Here is a 17,538-nt window from a genome sequence, read left to right as displayed (position 1 = left end):
AGATTCATGGGGATATATTGTAATTTGAACACTAATTCCTTGTACACTTTGGCAAGGGGTAGAGAGTTATGTATGTATTTCATGCTTTTCATAAATTTCTAAATATAAACATCAAACACAACTTATCATTTATATCAACTGCATCATTACTGTTGCTGCATCTTGAAGCTATTTCAGTACCATGGCACTCATGGACAGAGTTCAACACTGTATACAAGTTGAAAGTCGTCAGAATAAGAGTAAAACCTTACTAAATAAGATCAGCAAAGCTGCTGACGTATAAGCTAAACCATAAATGGACAAGTGGTACCATAAGGTATGGCCGAAATTCAGGTGAAAATAACTGCAATGACAAACCCCTAGTATTACTATAAATGCATTTTCTTGGATGTGTAGAAGGAAGGTGGGTGCATCAGTGGTGTTATAAACTAGTTTGAGTTAGGCTACGTTGGTTGATGGGAAGTGAACTTGGCAAAAATACACACGGTGTCCTCTTGCTTTGATGATGTTCCTGGGAGGTAGTTGTACACCCTGATACAACAACCTCAACAATTACAGTACGTGTTAATGTTGCAGACTTTGCACAATCTATCAGGTATTTATGCAAGAGTGGAAGAGTACCTACCTACGAGTATAGATGACAAAATTTTGCTATGAGGCATGGCTTACAAATGCTGGCCTATGTTGAGTGAGGGAAATTACTGATTAAGGTCTGTTAGTCTTGTGGCAGGCATTATTTAAGCAGAATCTGAATATAGGAATGAATTCTTACGACAACCAAGTGTTATATACTAGGCAGAAATAGTTACTTCATCACCGTATGTAGCTTGATACCTTAGGAAAGCTTTTTCAATTCAGGACAGATAATATACTCATTACATGCAACCTTTTGTGCAAACAACCTAAAACCTTTACCGGAAATATTCCTTAATGCTATTATTACATTTAAAATGGGAGCAAGTGCCTTCCTTTTTTCACTATCATTGCCTATGACATCGATATTCAAGTTATGTTGTGGAAGTATAACTATTACAACAATAAATGTGCCACCAAGGAGTAACATTTTTTTAATCAATTCTGCACTTAATAAATATGAATGTACTGGTAAACTGGTTAAAACTTAGAACCAATACACCCTTATACTCATGAAATTCATTATGCTTAAATTAATTTTCAGTACACCTGAAGTTATAATGCGATGGTACTTTCAAAACGTCTCAAATCATTACTAATGATCATTACATTACTTCATAACATCAGACAAAGCAGCATTAATCAACCAAGTTACAAGTTGACAGCAAGTTCACATCGGACATAGCTGAACAGTTAAGGAAATGCCATAAACAATAAATCCAATTTTGTAGGGTCCTACTGTAACATCATGGCTTGACTGAATAAGCTATGCACTTAATTATAATTTCAAGATAATTCATTTGTTTATCTGAATATATTTTGCCTGAGGTAATTGAAGCAGAAATTTTTATTAATGATCAGACTAAATCTTTGCAATACAACATACTAACAAACTGATTTCCCTCCATACATAAAAAAAAATCAATGAACAGTCATGTCTAATTTGCAAGGGAGCTTCCTTCTTTTAATCCTATACTCTTGAAGCATACAACACAAATAAATATTTAGCAGCCAAAATTTCATGGAAATGCTTTCAACAATCATGAGGATTACAGAAAGGTTTTGTCTGTACTAAAAAACTAGACATGGAATGGTTACAAATAAATACAAATATAAAACAAACGACTACAACTGAGAGGAACCCTAACATTCATGACAACTACTTACTCGGGAGAATAGAAAAACTTACAACTAAAGACTAATTGTGCAAAGAATAATTCTTCACACTAGAGAAAATGCCACAATATCTTCACTTTAACATAATCATGCATTTCATGTGATACGGAGTAACCACCTTAAAATCTTGGAAAAATAATGCAGGTAGGTATTCTGGGCCTGTTATGTAAGCAGAAACCTGAGGCAGAGGAACACAGCTGTCACTCTGTTTTAGGTTCAAACTTTGATAAACTCTTACACTCTATGCTATGAAATAATCAGAATTGGACTTTTAATATAATAAAATGCAAGTTCCAATACATATGATTAGTGAATAACCATCAGCAAAAATCGCTCTGAATCATGCATTTAAACAATCATTGAACCATTGAAAACATCCTTGACTTACTGGTAAGAATTTCTGTACTACAATTCTATTTAAACTAAGAAACAAGTTATATGTCATCCTTAGTCACTCTTGGGACTCAACCATACATAACATAAAGATTACAAGCAAACCAGATTCACATCTTTACGAAATATTTTTTCAAACCATGACATCCATATCACGTAGTGTAAATTTTCTTTACCAAATTACATATTTCTTGATTAATTCACCATCAGACAGAATCTAAACATTTCTTCCACATAAGCTAGGACTCTATCAAGCAAATAAAAAGTAACCTTTACACAATGGCAATGTTCTCGACCTGTACATCTTTTTGGTTTTACAAAAGTGAACTACTTGCAGGATTTAGTGCAAAGCATACATCTTTTTTCAGATCTCCAAACCTTAACCTTAGCTTGAACAAAAAATTTAAGTAGATACTCCTTCCCTCTGCATGAATTTATTTCATAAACTAAAAGCCATTTTTGAGTCAAAGTTATGAAGCAATTATAGCAATTTCTTACAATATCACAAAAATTCCTTTACACGAGTACCATGAGAAAATATATGCATAAAAAAAATTCTACATACTCCCTGAAAAATTTCTTGATTTTGCAAATATGGCTGAACACTACAGAAAGTGAGTGGATATCAAATACAATACCATTCTTTTCATAACAGCCTTTTTGTATTAATAAAATCTTGAACTTGTGAAAATCTTGAATGACAAAAATACAGTAAATAAAGGCAAATTTGAACTTTAATAAGAGAAGTGAATAGTTTATCACTTTTCACATGACTCAAATACAGTTTTTTGCTCCTATAGCAAATACCTGTAACTGCAACCAACAATATTTAAAGCTTGAGGTGATAATTCCTAAAAAATTATTGAATCTTAACAGTGTTGTACTTGTGCTTAAGGGAGTACCATATAAAGTACATACAGTACTCATTAGCTTCAGTCCCAGTCTGGACAGTTAAAGTGGTTTAACTAGCCAGTCAATAAAAAACTTTTCATTCTTATATGTCAGTATGAGGCACCCTGGGTAATTTTCAATGAACCACACAACTGAAGAACACCCTGCTACACATTTTCAGAATCTTTGAAAAATCTTGTCAATGATAAGGTGTCAACTACAACATGTCTTACATAGCCAGTCATTCCTATCATGACACAAGTCTAGTCCTACTGAATGTGATTTATTTTTGCAATCTAAATTATCAACATTCAATGCCACCCAGAAAAGAATGAAGGCAGGAATTATACATATACTGATCTGAGTTACTAGGTACTGAGGCTACTTATTAAAAAACAACATTCTATTGTTTCCAGAGTAAAGAAAAAAAATCAGATTCTAAAATTATTATGAACTAGTCATGACTGAGAAAATGAGGCATTCTGAAAATGTATCTTTCACTGCAAATAAATCTCCGAAATCAGGGCCAAGGAGAGAGATTTCAGGGACCAGTGTTACTTTTGATTCTGGGCCCTTGTATTATTCCCCATAACCACCTAAGACCCCAATATTTCCATTCTGTCACGATATTCCCGTCAACTGTCTTTGTTTCAACAATGACTGCCATTTGAGTTTTGCTTGATTTCTGTTATAATGAAAGGAACTGTGATAACAGAATCAAAAATACCTTGTCTCATGATGTCCTTTCCTGAAATCAACATGATCCCAAGCAAAGAAACGAGTCAATATGGCAAAGGGGTATTCAACTAAGCAAAAAGAAATTATCTGGGAATATTTCAAATGATTGAAATACAACAGCTTAAGACAAAACTTTAAAATAATTTATCATTTCTAATGTTCTCATCATTTCCTATGGGGTAAAATACAATTTACATAGAGAAACAATAAAAGGGAGAGGCTTGCTGCTAAACCTAAGGCACTAACCACGGCAGAAAAGGCTGCGTCAAGACATATCACATAACGGCAACTTTCCAGGAATTCATATAAAAATTCAGTCCAGTTAAATAATGCATTCAGATTCCTCTTCTTTTGGGTGTTTATTATGGTGACATTACATTTTCTTTTTTACTGAAAAGGAGGCTTTATTGATATATGTAAGGAAAACATTCACTTCCCCTAGGCCCTAGTGTTTTAGCACCTTACACACCCTCCTCTCACAGGCCCTGACTCAGATTGTGTAGTTCCACAGAAATCATTCTCAGAAATGACATGTTACCTAAAGAACATATTTTCAATGATGTAACAAAACAAATCTCATACTGAACTGGGTACAAACAATCATTCTGAACAAAAGATATAACAAAGATATTCAAATACAGGCCACACTCAACTGACTCTTTGATCTGTATTGCAACAGGTCACTTTACAATGAAATATGGTAAACAAGGAACAATTTAATAATAAAACTTTTATTCATGCAATCCATGAGTCACATGCCTCAACGAGCAAGACTGTACAGTAATGAATTTGTTTTAGTGACGGTGAATGTGTCAAGATGCACAGTAGACACTTGTTCATTGATAATCAACTGGAATTACTAGCACAAAATTACTTTAATGCTTGTGTATCATATTGCCAATACATATACATCATTATTTTGTCACCTAACAAGTCTACCTCTTTGCATCGAGACTCCTTGTTTCTCAAACATTTAGAATTTCAGACACACTGTTATATTCAAACTAAGAACAAGTGCTCCTGAAAAATATGCATTAATAATATCTATCTTTTGAACATTTCAGATACAGTTTTACTAAATCATTGGATCAAGTGTTTGTGAAGAACGGGCATTTCCACTTACTGCATTTTCTTTTTTTTTTTTTTTCACTTCACACACACCTATGTTCAATCTACAGATCAACTACTTCTGAAAATGGGCATTTCCAATATTTTAAACACTTCTGAAACACTTAAATACGTTCCATAGATCTGAAAATTGGGCATTTTAATTTCTTTCATCTTGAAAATTATGCTTTCCAAGCAAGAAATACTTACTTTACATGACACAAATGAGATCAGAAACCTATAAGTCAGAAGCTTCAGATACACTGTCATCAGCAAAGTAGAACTCATCAGCCAGATCTTCTAATTCCAGCTCCAACAGCAGAGTCTGAATGGAACCTCTAAGTAGCTCCAGACGGTGTTCTCTTTCTTCAATGAAATCCCAAAGTACCATATTCTGGTAGAAAACAAAAAAAATTAATTCAAAGCTATCAGAAACAAAGAAAATATCTTGCCTACAAAAGCACATGAACAAACAGTAACAAACTCTACTCACAGATCACACACTCCCAAAGAATATAACACTGAAAAAACTGAAAAGCACTAAAACCACTCTCCTTCCAACTCAGTCTTAAACTCCACCTTACCAAACATACATTCCCCAGACAAAAAAAAAAGTCACACTTTCCCATCTATGCTGCAAACATCATCCATACCTAAAACATTACAAACACCATTTCGAAATCCTAAGCCTTTATGACTACAATAAAACTACCACTATGAAGAAACTGAATACTTTCTACTCAATTACCCTAGAATCTCTGCACATGCATATCATCACTTCATGACCTATAGTCTACACCACTGGACGTAGTTATGTTTTTTGAGCACTACTAGACCTTCAAAAAGGGTGTGTGGGGCCTGCTTGCAAATATGGGGCTGTGGTATTGTGCACTGCACAAGACAGAGAGTGGATGTGAGCAAATGCAACCTTTCTTCGTGTGTTTCTGATGCTACCTCACGAACACAAAAAAAATGGCAAATGAGGTGGTCAGGAGAAACTACTATGGAGGGGTATGTGAATCTTACTTGTCGATAGGTGGCTGTGGTTTTACATAATACATGCCAGCAAGAGACTGGATGCCAGTGAATGAGGCCATATATACATAAATACACAAGGGTAAGAGAAATGTGATAAAAAGTGTGGTTGAGAAAGCAGAAGATGGTGCATTAAATGGTCTGGACATGTGGAGAGAATGAGTGACGAAAAGTTGACAAAGAGGATATGTGTCATATGTGGAGGGAACAAGGAGAAGCATGAGACCAAATTGGAAGTGGAAGGATGGAGTGAAAAAGATTTTGAGCAATTAGGGCCTGAACATACAAAAGGGTGAAAGTAAATAGAGTGAACTGGAATGATGTGGTAAACTGGGGTCAACGTGATATCAATGGACTGAACCAGGGCTTGTGAAACGTCTGTGGTAAACCATGGAAAGGCGTGTGGATGGCTGTGGATAGGGAAATGTGGTTTCAGTGCATTACACATGACAGCTAGAGACTGATGTGTGAACACATGGCCTTTTTTATCTGTATTCATGGCGCTACCTCACTATAGTGTGGGGTAGCTTTGCTGTTTCCTGTGGGGCGGGATAGCACTGGGAATGGATGAAGGCAAGTAAGTATGAATAAGTACATGTGTACTTATGTATTCATGAGTTGATATGTATATGTACGTATACGTGCGTGTATGGACGTTTGTGTATGTGGATCAGGTGTTTGCTTTGAAGAATGTATGTGAGAAATACTTAGAAAAGCAAATGGATTTGTATGTAGCATTCATAGATCTGGAGAAGGAATATGATAAGAGTTGATAGAGATGCTCTGTGGAAGGTATTAAGAATATATGGTGTGTGGGCAAGTTGTTAGAAGCAGTGAAAAGTTTTTATTGAGAATGTAAGGCATGTGTATGAGTAGGAAGAGAGGAAAGTGACTGGTTCTCAGTGAATGTTGGTTTGCGGCAGGGGTGCATGATGTCTCCATGGTTGTTTAATTTGTTCATGGATGGGGTTGTTAGGGAGGTGAATGCAAGAGTTTTGGAAAGAGGGGCAAGTATGCTGTCTGTTGTGGATGAGAGAGCTTGGGAAGTGAGTCAGTTGCTGTTCATTGATGATATACAGCACTGGTGGCTGATTCGGGTGAGAACCTGCAGAAGCTGGAGACTGAGTTTGGTAAAGTGTGTGAAAGAAGAAAGCTGAGAGTAAATGTGAATAACAGCAGTAGGGTTGAGGGACAAGTCAATTGGGAGGTAAGTTTGAATGGAGAAAAACTGGAGGAAGTGAAGTGTTTTAGATATCTGGGAGTGGATTTGGTGGTGGATGGAACTATGGAAGCGGAAGTGAATCATAGGGTGGGGGAGGGGGCAAAAGTTCTGGGAGCGTTGAAGAATGTGTGGAAGTCGAGAACATTACCTTAGAAAGCAAAAATGGGTATGTTTGAAGGAATAGTGGTTCCAACAATCTTATATGGTTGCGAGGCATGGGCTATAGATAGAGTTGTGCGGAGGAGGGTGGATGTGCTGGAAATGAGATGTTTGAGGACAATATGTGGTGTGAGGTGGTTTCATCGAGTAAGTAATGAAAGGGTAAGAGAAATGTGTGGTAATAAAAAGAGTGTGGTTGAGAGAGCAGAGGAGCGTGTTTTGAAATGGTTTGGTCACATGGAGAGAATGAGTGAGGAAAGATTGACAAAGAGGATATATATGTCAGAGGTGGAGGGAACGAGGAGAAGTGGGAGACCAAATCAGAGGTGGAAAGATGGAGTGAAAAAGATTTTGAGTGATCGGGGCCTGAACATGCAGGAGGGTGAAAGGCGTGCAAGGAACAGAGTGAATTGGAATGATACTACATCGTTCCAATTCACTTTATTCCTTGCACGCCTCTCACTCTCCTGTATGTTCAGGTCCCTCTCGCTCTAAATCTTTTCCACTCCAACCTTCCACCTCCAATTTGGTCTCCCGCTTCTCCTTGTTCCCTTCACCTCTACACATATATCCTCTTTGTCGATCTCTCTTCACCCATTCTCTCCATATATCCAAACCATTTCAACACACCCTCTTCTGCCCTCTTAACCACACTTTCTATTTCCACACATCTCTTTTACCCTTTCATTACTTACTTGATCAAATCACCTCACAAAACATACTGTCCTCAAACATTCCATTTCCAAAACATCCACCCTCTTATATACAACCCTATCTATAGGCAATGCCTTGCAACCACATAACATTGCTGGAACTATTATTCCCTCAAACATACCCCTTTTTGCTCTCCTAGACAACGTTCTCTCCTTCCACACATTCTTCATCACTCTCGGAACCTTCGCCCTCCTCCCCCACCCTGTGACTCATTTATGTATATGAGTAGATGGGTCGTTCTTAGTCTGTTTCCTGGAGCTACCTCGCTGATGTAGGAAACAGCAATCAAGTACAATCCCTTCCTCTAGGTAAGCTCTCACACTATCACCAAATGATTTGTCACTTGCTTGTAGTTGCCTTGGCATTGACTGTTTAGTGATAATATGAGAGCTTACCTAGGGGAAGGGATCAAGATCAGTGTTAACACAAGGTCTGGGTTCATCTACTGGTCATGTTATGCAGTGGAGATCTCTGTGAATGGGTGGAGGCCGCAGGACAAGTGATCCAATCAGAGAGTGACATGCCAAGGTGTCAGACTGGGTGACGATCACTTGCTGGGGAATGAAGTCCTGCCAAATGCTGGAATCAGGATCTCCTGAGGAAGACTGTGGAACAGTCGAAATGTTGAGGTATGTCTCAGCTCTAACCTGTTTGTTTCCATACCATCCCGTCTTCCACATGTTATGATGGATAATTAGATAATGAGTTATCTTGGGGATGGGACCCAAGTCTAAAAACAAAATCCACTTATGTTTCATATACAACTTATACACATAGCCTGAAGGTAATGTATACAATATTTCTAATAATGTTGTGCAGGAAACAAAGTTTGCTTAACACAACCATTAGAAATCTAAGGTGTCATAAATTCAGCAACCCATGTGGACAATCAGTGATTGCTTGGCATCAACTTCATTCCTGACTCTTGAATTTATATGCAGAGAATAAGCAAAACCACACTGAGTAATGCACATAGGTCTGACGGTGACGAAAGTTTGTAACAAACTGGTGCCAACGAAGCATCAGAGCCCAGCATGGGCAAGTGAGGTCAGGTGTGGATTTTTCCACTTGTAACATCATGTTGCAACTCAAAAAGTTCTGGATTTAGGATTTTCAGATAAGGGATGCTCAACCCATATTCATACAAAATTCTAGGTTCACATAAGACCCATGTCAATCTTTAACATATTGGTTAACATGGAGATGATAGAAGGGACAATTAATTAAAATACAAATCAACATATCCCTAAAATTTGTCACTGCTTCATTCCTTAGTAAGGTAAACCATTTATACTTACATCAAGATACAACTGTAATTCTCCTTCTGCATTGAATCGACGTCGACGCCTTGGAGGACCAACATCTTTCTTTGTGCCATCAGGGAGAGCATGTAGGTAGAAACATTTGTTGCCAAATGGACACTGGCCTTCCCCTTGCTTGAAATACTTACATGGTTTATCACTGTAAAACAAACATAAAAGACTAACCTAATATCAACAGACTAAGTCATAATCATAGTCTTCATAAATGTAAAAATCGAGTACCAGTACAGTATATACAACAAAGAGAATATAATTTCCACTAATACTGTGTTCAACCGTCATGACAATTCAGTACATTTACCTTGAAAGAATGTTAAAGAAGTTCAAATGTTTAAGAAACTTTCAAAGTATGCCACGGTTAGTTTGAACACTATAAAAAAAGTGCAAACTTTCATAATATCTGGCTATAAAACTACCCACCATGGAGGAGATGAGAGTTGTGGTATCTGATTCAGTTGGATGATGTCGACTTTGAGCAGTTCTTGGATGAAATGGCAGGGTACCCATGGGTCATAACAATAAGCTGGGAAAAATGCTTGTTAGGAAAGATGTGATGAAGTAGTGTTTAGGGGTACGAGTAGTGGATAGTTGGAGGGGGTTAAGCATGAAACTGTAAATGCCAGCCGAATAAAAACTTTCAATATGCTACCTGGTGGAGGGAATAGTTCAAAATATGGGGCCAGCACTCATAATCACACAAAAATAAAATACCTTAAAGCATTCCTGTAGCTTTTGAGAAGCTTTTCTTTCTCCTCCTTATCTTTGTCATCAACCCAATACCGGGAGGGGATGACAAAGTCACTCTGTACTCGGCATTCTGGACAAGATCTGTAAAACATTTAGATAATTTAGCATTTACTGATAATAAATATGATAAACATACCACATGACCACGCCAATACTTAAGGAAGGGTTCCAATAAGGAACTAAAGAAACAGTTGATCATTTGCACAAGAACCATCTTATATCAAATCTTTCACTGAAAATCCCATGCCTTTCTCCCCACAACCTTCTATATCCCCTACCACAGATATTCCCAAAGCTCACAATACATTCCAATATATCATTGTATTCCTCTACCATGTTAACTTGTTTCCTTGCACATTTCCCATATCTCATTTACCTTTTCTTAACATTTTCTAACACTTGTACTTACTAAAATTCATAATTTTCCTTCTCCTACATTTCTTCTCTGTACAGTTCAGCTATTTTTACTGTAGGTAGTTCTAAGCAAACACAATCTATCTTTTTACTGTAGGCAGTTCTAAGCAAACACAATCTACCAAAATCTAAGAACATTACAACTTTCCCAGGAAAAATTTGTGCAGAGCTCGGGGTTTCATTTCCCAATCTCCAACCTGATTATTAATCCGGTGTCTGAAGTACCTGGTACCCTTCCAGCTGCCTAGATGCATGAAAACAGATGAGGTGGTGAATGAAAGGCTGGTCTCAATATCCACAAAAGCCATGGTTCTTGGCAGACTTATTCGGAGAAGGGGACTCTCCCCCAACAACCAACAACTTATGGTTTTCTTACTGGCCAGCTCTAGTACAGACTCAGTTGGTATTGTCTGTGATTACAGACTTTGTGCAACCACGGCATGGGAACATATGAAGGCAAGCTTAAGACAAGGATCAATACGGAGGAATTTGCATGTATAAGTAGAATATGTGGTCGTAGACCAAACTCTCATAAGCCAACCAAAAGCCAGAAAGGTCAAGAAGGATAAAGGTACAGTATCTAAAAATGTTGACTACACATAATGGGGTGAGACAGAATGAATTTAGTTATTCTTATAAATGCAATTATCTTTACTGACTGTGTAATTAACATCTCAAATGTTTATCAACATTTGTTTTGCCCTATGCATACATAACTGCTCAATCCATCACTTCAACTGCAATCAATGGTACCACCTCCACTGCACATTCTTCTATCTTTTGATATTTATTCACTGTATCCTGGATTAGTGAGGAAGCACCATGAACAGATGAAGAAAAGGCCTCATTCACTCACATCCATCCTCTAGCTGTCACGGATAATGCACTTTACTCTTTTTCATCAGATACCACTCAGATCTTCTTCTTTTGGGAAAAAAAAAAGAAAAAAAAAAAGGGGGGGAGGATTTCCAGCCTCCCGCTCCCTTCCCTTTTAGTCGCCTTCTACGACACGCAGGGAATACGTGGGAAGTATTCTTTCTCCCCTATCCCCAGGAAGAAACAGAGAAGGGGGCCAGGTGAGGATATTCCCTCAAAGGCCCAGTCCTCATCCTCTGTTCTTAACACTACCTCGCTAATGCGGGAAATGGCGATTAGTATAAAAAAGAAAAAAAAACACTCAGATCATTGGACATGCAGCAACCACTCAGGCAGTAACTCCCAAAACTCCCTCACACCCCCCTCGAAAACCAGCACAAACTCCTATCAAACATTACAGAATATACTGTCTCACTCTTCACAAACAAATTTTACTGCTCCACAGAACCCCAGCACCACACTAAACATCCTGTGACAAATCACCGATAGCATCAGATACAAACAACAGAAATACCTAAACAACTCTGTGAACAAAATATCCATGTAACCCTCATCCAAATCCTCTCCCCCATCCTAGAGCTATACAATTGTAAGAGAAGACAGGCAACAAGGACAAGGACTCACAAAATTTGTCAACCAAACCATGCTATTCTCCATCATCAGACACAGTACAAAATGGCTCATAGCCAATGACAACACCCTAAAAATACAGCTCATAAGAACAAAACCTCATAGTACAAACTACAATATACTCAACACCCAATACCTACCAAGACAAATATAATCAACTACAAATCCTGACCAGCATACCCAAAATTCATTTCTATGGAGATTTCAATGTCCACCATCCACTTGGCTCAGAACTCATATCCAAGATCCCCAAGGTGAAGTACTCAAAACTAGCTTCACCATCTCAATATCCTTAACTTTGCAGCCAGCCAACCAGACTCCCACCCCACCACCTGCAACAGCCATCACCTCCTGTTCAACAATCCTATACACAAAGGCCACCTGGAGCATTGCTCACAATCTGTCCTCTAAACACCTGCCCATCTTGACAATACTCCACCTGGCTGACCCAATCCATGCATGCATCAAAGAAACTTATGCAAAATATCAGAAAGCAGCCTCCACAAGGTACATTGAAACAAATCTCCAAAACTTCAGTACTGATCACTTCCCATCCTTAAATCATGAATCTCACATTTCATTAACATCTCTAACCAAGCCAGAAAAAAGGACATAACAGAAAGGGATCGTAAGAAATATGACCCAAACTCCTCCCCACAAATTACACATCTTACAAAACAAAGAAACAAACTCAGACTGAGCCACTCACCAACAAAAGAATCATATAACACAATCAAACTCTAAAGAACACCATCAGTAACCTAATCACAAAAATACAAACCAGAAACTGGCACATCTTCCTCAGCACAAACCAAAAGACCCACAGCAACCATCTCTAGTGCATATTGAAGATCCACACTTACTACACTATTCCAGCCCCCACTCATGAAGCACTCCTGACCCATTCCATGGACATCCCTTCTCCTAAAGTACATACATTCTCATAAGACACTACCGAAACTAATTTCATCCCTAAACAGGAAAAAAAACAAAAAAACAATCCAGAAACAAATACCCATTCACCCTTTACTCCTACTGATGCAATCAATGTAATTACAACCTGATAGAACTCTTCTGCTACAGGCCCCTCACTCTTCCAAGAGGGGCAAACCTACAGCCACTAGTCTTTCCCTGACACTTAACTCTCTTAATTCTAGTACCACCTTTGTTGCTCTCTATCTGAAATTGATGATATATGTTTACACAGTTTCTTATGGTAAACGCAGGAGGATGGATGTGCTGGAAATGAGATGTTTGAGGACAATGTGTGGTGTGAGGTGGTTTGATCGAGTAAGTAACGTAAGGGTAAGAGAGATGTGTGGAAATAAAAAGAGCGTGGTTGAGAGAGCAGAAGAGGGTGTTTTGAAATGGTTTGGGCACATGGAGAGAATGAGTGAGGAAAGATTGACCAAGAGGATATATGTGTCGGAGGTGGAGGGAACGAGGAGAAGAGGGAGACCAAATTGGAGGTGGAAAGATGGAGTGAAAAAGATTTTGTGTGATCGGGGCCTGAACATGCAGGAGGGTGAAAGGAGGGCAAGGAATAGAGTGAATTGGAGCGATGTGGTATACAGGGTTTGACGTGCTGTCAGTGGATTGAATCAAGGCATGTGAAGCGTCTGGGGTAAACCATGGAAAGCTGTGTAGGTATGTATATTTGCGTGTGTGGACGTGTGTATGTACATGTGTATGGGGGGGGGGTTGGGCCATTTCTTTCGTCTGTTTCCTTGCGCTACCTCGCAAACGCGGGAGACAGCGACAAAGTATAAAAAAAAAAAAAAAAAAAAAAAAAAAAATGTTTACACAGTTTCTTATGGTAAACGTGTTTCTAGTAATTTCTTAAATTATTTTGTTTACATGTAAATGTTTATTTATTCACAAGAAACAAATAAAGGGTTCTCCAACCTCAAACCAAAAACGAAACACAGAACATTGTTTGTACACATCATGTTGCATCAAACTGAGGCTGCAAAATGCTACCCACACAGAGACTGTGGCTTGTAAATTGTGGCTTAGGTTTCGCCTACTTACCTCTGTGACTAACTTACACTCTTAGCAGCCTCAACAATGCAAAAGTTCTGTTAAACATGACACACAAACCTGAATTATTTATGAATGAACCTGTGTAATAAGCTAGCAAGCAGGTGAAATTCTGCATTTTGCAACCTGCATAATCATGAGCTTGTGATGGGGTGAGCTTTGAACAACATGCCACAACATGAGAGGCTTTATCATACTACCTACATAAACAACCATATAAACACTAAGGGCCATTTTCATCCCTTAGGTCATGCGAAAAATTCCCATGAATAATACTGAACACATCCACAAGATTCCAGCAGATCAAGAACTAATCTATCTCGTAACCCCATAGTACACAGAATTCTACCTAAATCACTGAAAATGAATAAAAAACTTACCAATAAGTTTTTCCGACTTAAAACTTAAAAATGAAATTTTCATTGACCCATACCTATTAACCTCAACACAGGATAGCATCATATGATGTGTCTCTTCAATTGCCTGGCAGACATGGTAGCAATAGATACACAAAGTATGTATGAACACTAGGCAGAGCATTAAGTAGAAACATTAGGTATAAGCAGTAAGTAGAAACATCAGGTAGATGTAGTAGGTTGGAACATTAGGTAGTGGTCGGTAAGAACATTAAGTATGAGCACCTGGTAACACTGCACTAATGCTGCCCTCTGCCAGAGGCCTGTTAAGGGTGAGGAACTAAATGATAAGTGGCAAGGGAGTTCACCAGATGTGAAGACTTTTGCCAAGGACACCTCCTTGAAGGAGCTCCCAAAGGGAATGAGTGTCAGATATATAGATAGATCGAACAAGAAGCAACAGCAGCAGGGCTAAATTGCAGAATTATAAACCAAGTGATAAGCCTGATAGCAGGGAGACATCATCCACACACTAAGCCATCGATGTTACAGACTAGGGCATGTTGCTGAGCGGCTCTTGGGTCTCTATGAATGAGAATTAGCCAGCTTTATTGATATCACAGTTGTTGAAGAGGGTGAAATCCTACTTAATACACCCTTTGTAGGGTGTAATCCTCTGTTCTAAAATTCTCCTCTCTCAGAGCAAGGGCTTTATCTCTAATGCTCAAAAGCTCTATTTGAAAAAAAAAAAAAAAAAAATACCCTATACTTACTTTACATTTTTGCTTCAATAGACATATATGGGGATCTAAGATTAATGAGCACAGTAATTCTCAAATCTCCTAGACTGCACACTTACCGAACAATCTTATTTTCAAACTGCTTTGATGATCGCCATTTCCGTATGCAGTTTAGGCAAAAGCAGTGAGCACAATTTGGTAAGATTCCAAATCTTCGCTGTGATGCTAATGGCCGTTCCATTATGGTATCCATACAGATCCCACACACTTTATCTCGGGATCGAGCTACGGCAAATGAGTGCTCCATTTCAGCTTCCATCAACTTAGTGCACTCCTTTAAGAAAAAGATTCAAAAGTATAAATGTTAATTCAAATTTCAATCAAAAGAAATAAAAATTACAAGTTACACATTACGACCATTTATTATCATAAAATTCTTTTCCCAGTTCCATTGGGTGGTTCAAAAGCACAAAGCCTCTTAGTTTAATTGCACAAATCCTCAAACCATGTCCAGTGTGTATATATGAAATGTCAACTTTCATGCTAATATCAGCATTTTATTTTTCCCTTTGCAGACTTTCCACTCTTAAGGTGTTCAGTAAAATGATACAAGAATTTCCATTACCACCAACTTCACACACAAATCGCCCCTACACAACCTGATTCCAAACAGCTTCTTTGACCTCATCAAGGGAACTAACTGTAGCCCTAATCAATTCTCTCACTTTCCATCAATACTTCTACAGTCTAATTCTTTTAGTAGCTATTGTTAACCAATCATCTGCAATACACTGTATATGACCGTGCTCAACTACAAGGCTTTCATCCATGCACCTTCCCAAAGATTTCTATCCTGACTGATACAAATTTGGGTTTCAAATTCATAGGTCAAAGTTGGGATAATATACAAGTTATGCATGATCTTTGTACAGTATATGCTTATTTTTCTCCACCAATCAATTTCAGTGCATATCCAATTCTTTTCCCAAATTGCAAGACTTGCTTCTCCACTTGGCTTTTACACTAGCACTCTTGTTGATCTTCACTAAAAAATATCTCAACACATCCACACCTGCTTCTTCATGAAAGATGTCCCACTGTGACAACCAGTCTTGGTGAAAAACTAAAATCCTACTTTTACTCACATTTACTTTCATCCTCCTCCCCCTACATCTCTATGAAGGTGATCCAACATTCTATAAAAATCTTCAGATTTATCTGCAGAACATCATCAATGTAACATACAACAGATCAGATAATCTGAATTTTGTTTCACTGCAGTTGAACAATAAAGCACTACTATTCCACCTCACGTGCCACAATATACTCTACCTATAAAAACTAAAAACAACTTTGGCAACATTATACAACCTTGACAAACCTGAAGAACTCTTACATGTACTTCATACCATTCACTCATACCACCATTTACTCTCTCAAACACTACTACTGCTACTATCATAAAAGTGCTCATCAGAATTCACAAGTTTTCCATGCAAATCAAGTTTGAGCTTCCCTATCATGTCTATCATTTGCCACTTTTAAATCTACATGTGCTACCTACTTCCTGAAGAACCTTCTTTATTACCTACATCAACGCAAAAAATCTGGTGGACATACACCATTCCATTCCAATATCCACCTTTCTCTTCACCTACAGTAAGTTCCTTGATATCATTAACATGATTAGTTAAAAAACCATTCATACTACTTGGTAAATGGGTAAGTAAAACACATTCTCTAATTCAAAGGACTGCTTTTATACCTTTCACCTCTATAAAACTGGACAATTACTGTTTTCGTCCTGTCATCAACTCCAACCCAATCTTCCATGCCTCTAAATAAAGTTTACAATCAACAACAGATTCCCTTCTACTCTTCATTATCTCGCTCATCACTCCATCCATACTCCTACCATTTCCAAACTTTAGCAACACTGTGATTATGTAATTCCCCATCCACTTCTCAATTCCATATAATTGCCAATAGCAATCCTTCTTCCATTTTTCATAATATGCTTACAAGACTAAGTAAAGACAAAAATGTAACTTGAAAATGTCATCAAATCCTGTGGCTTTTAGTGAGACCCAAAAATAGTTCAAGGGGAAGTTAAAGAAATGTGAAGGCTGTTAGGACTGCTTTTTTGGAGGCTGTTTAACAGGTGTGTGGTACATCATATTCAAATTCAGGAAAGAAGTAGAGAATAGTAGATTGGAGATCTAAGAGGAAGGAAAAAATTAATTCAGATGAAGTTGAACATGCCAGAAACTAATAAAGAATAGAGGAAAAAGATTAAAAAAATACAGCCCTGATTACACAAATCAAAATGATGGCATGCAATTGAG

At 37.8% G+C, this 17,538-nt stretch overlaps 1 protein-coding gene across 1 annotated transcript in view; it reads right to left on the bottom strand.

The window, feature by feature from the left end:
- Window positions 1-4,855: 4,855 nt before the first annotated feature.
- The window catches only part of Mkrn1 (Makorin 1), a 40,922-nt gene continuing 28,239 nt past the window's right edge, over window positions 4,856-17,538 (bottom strand). Inside the window, exons 7-10 of the mRNA XM_071693627.1 lie at window positions 15,313-15,527; window positions 10,102-10,218; window positions 9,367-9,529; window positions 4,856-5,332 (exon numbers count right to left, since the gene is read on the bottom strand). Of these exons, the coding sequence (XP_071549728.1) occupies window positions 5,177-5,332; window positions 9,367-9,529; window positions 10,102-10,218; window positions 15,313-15,527 (651 nt within the window). The 3' untranslated portion in view covers window positions 4,856-5,176. The remainder of the gene's footprint in view (window positions 5,333-9,366; window positions 9,530-10,101; window positions 10,219-15,312; window positions 15,528-17,538) is intronic.

The sequence above is a fragment of the Panulirus ornatus genome, chromosome 56 (genome assembly GCF_036320965.1).
Source record: "Panulirus ornatus isolate Po-2019 chromosome 56, ASM3632096v1, whole genome shotgun sequence".
NCBI classification, from domain to species: domain Eukaryota; kingdom Metazoa; phylum Arthropoda; class Malacostraca; order Decapoda; family Palinuridae; genus Panulirus; species Panulirus ornatus.
This window is presented reverse-complemented; position numbering and strand designations above follow the sequence as displayed.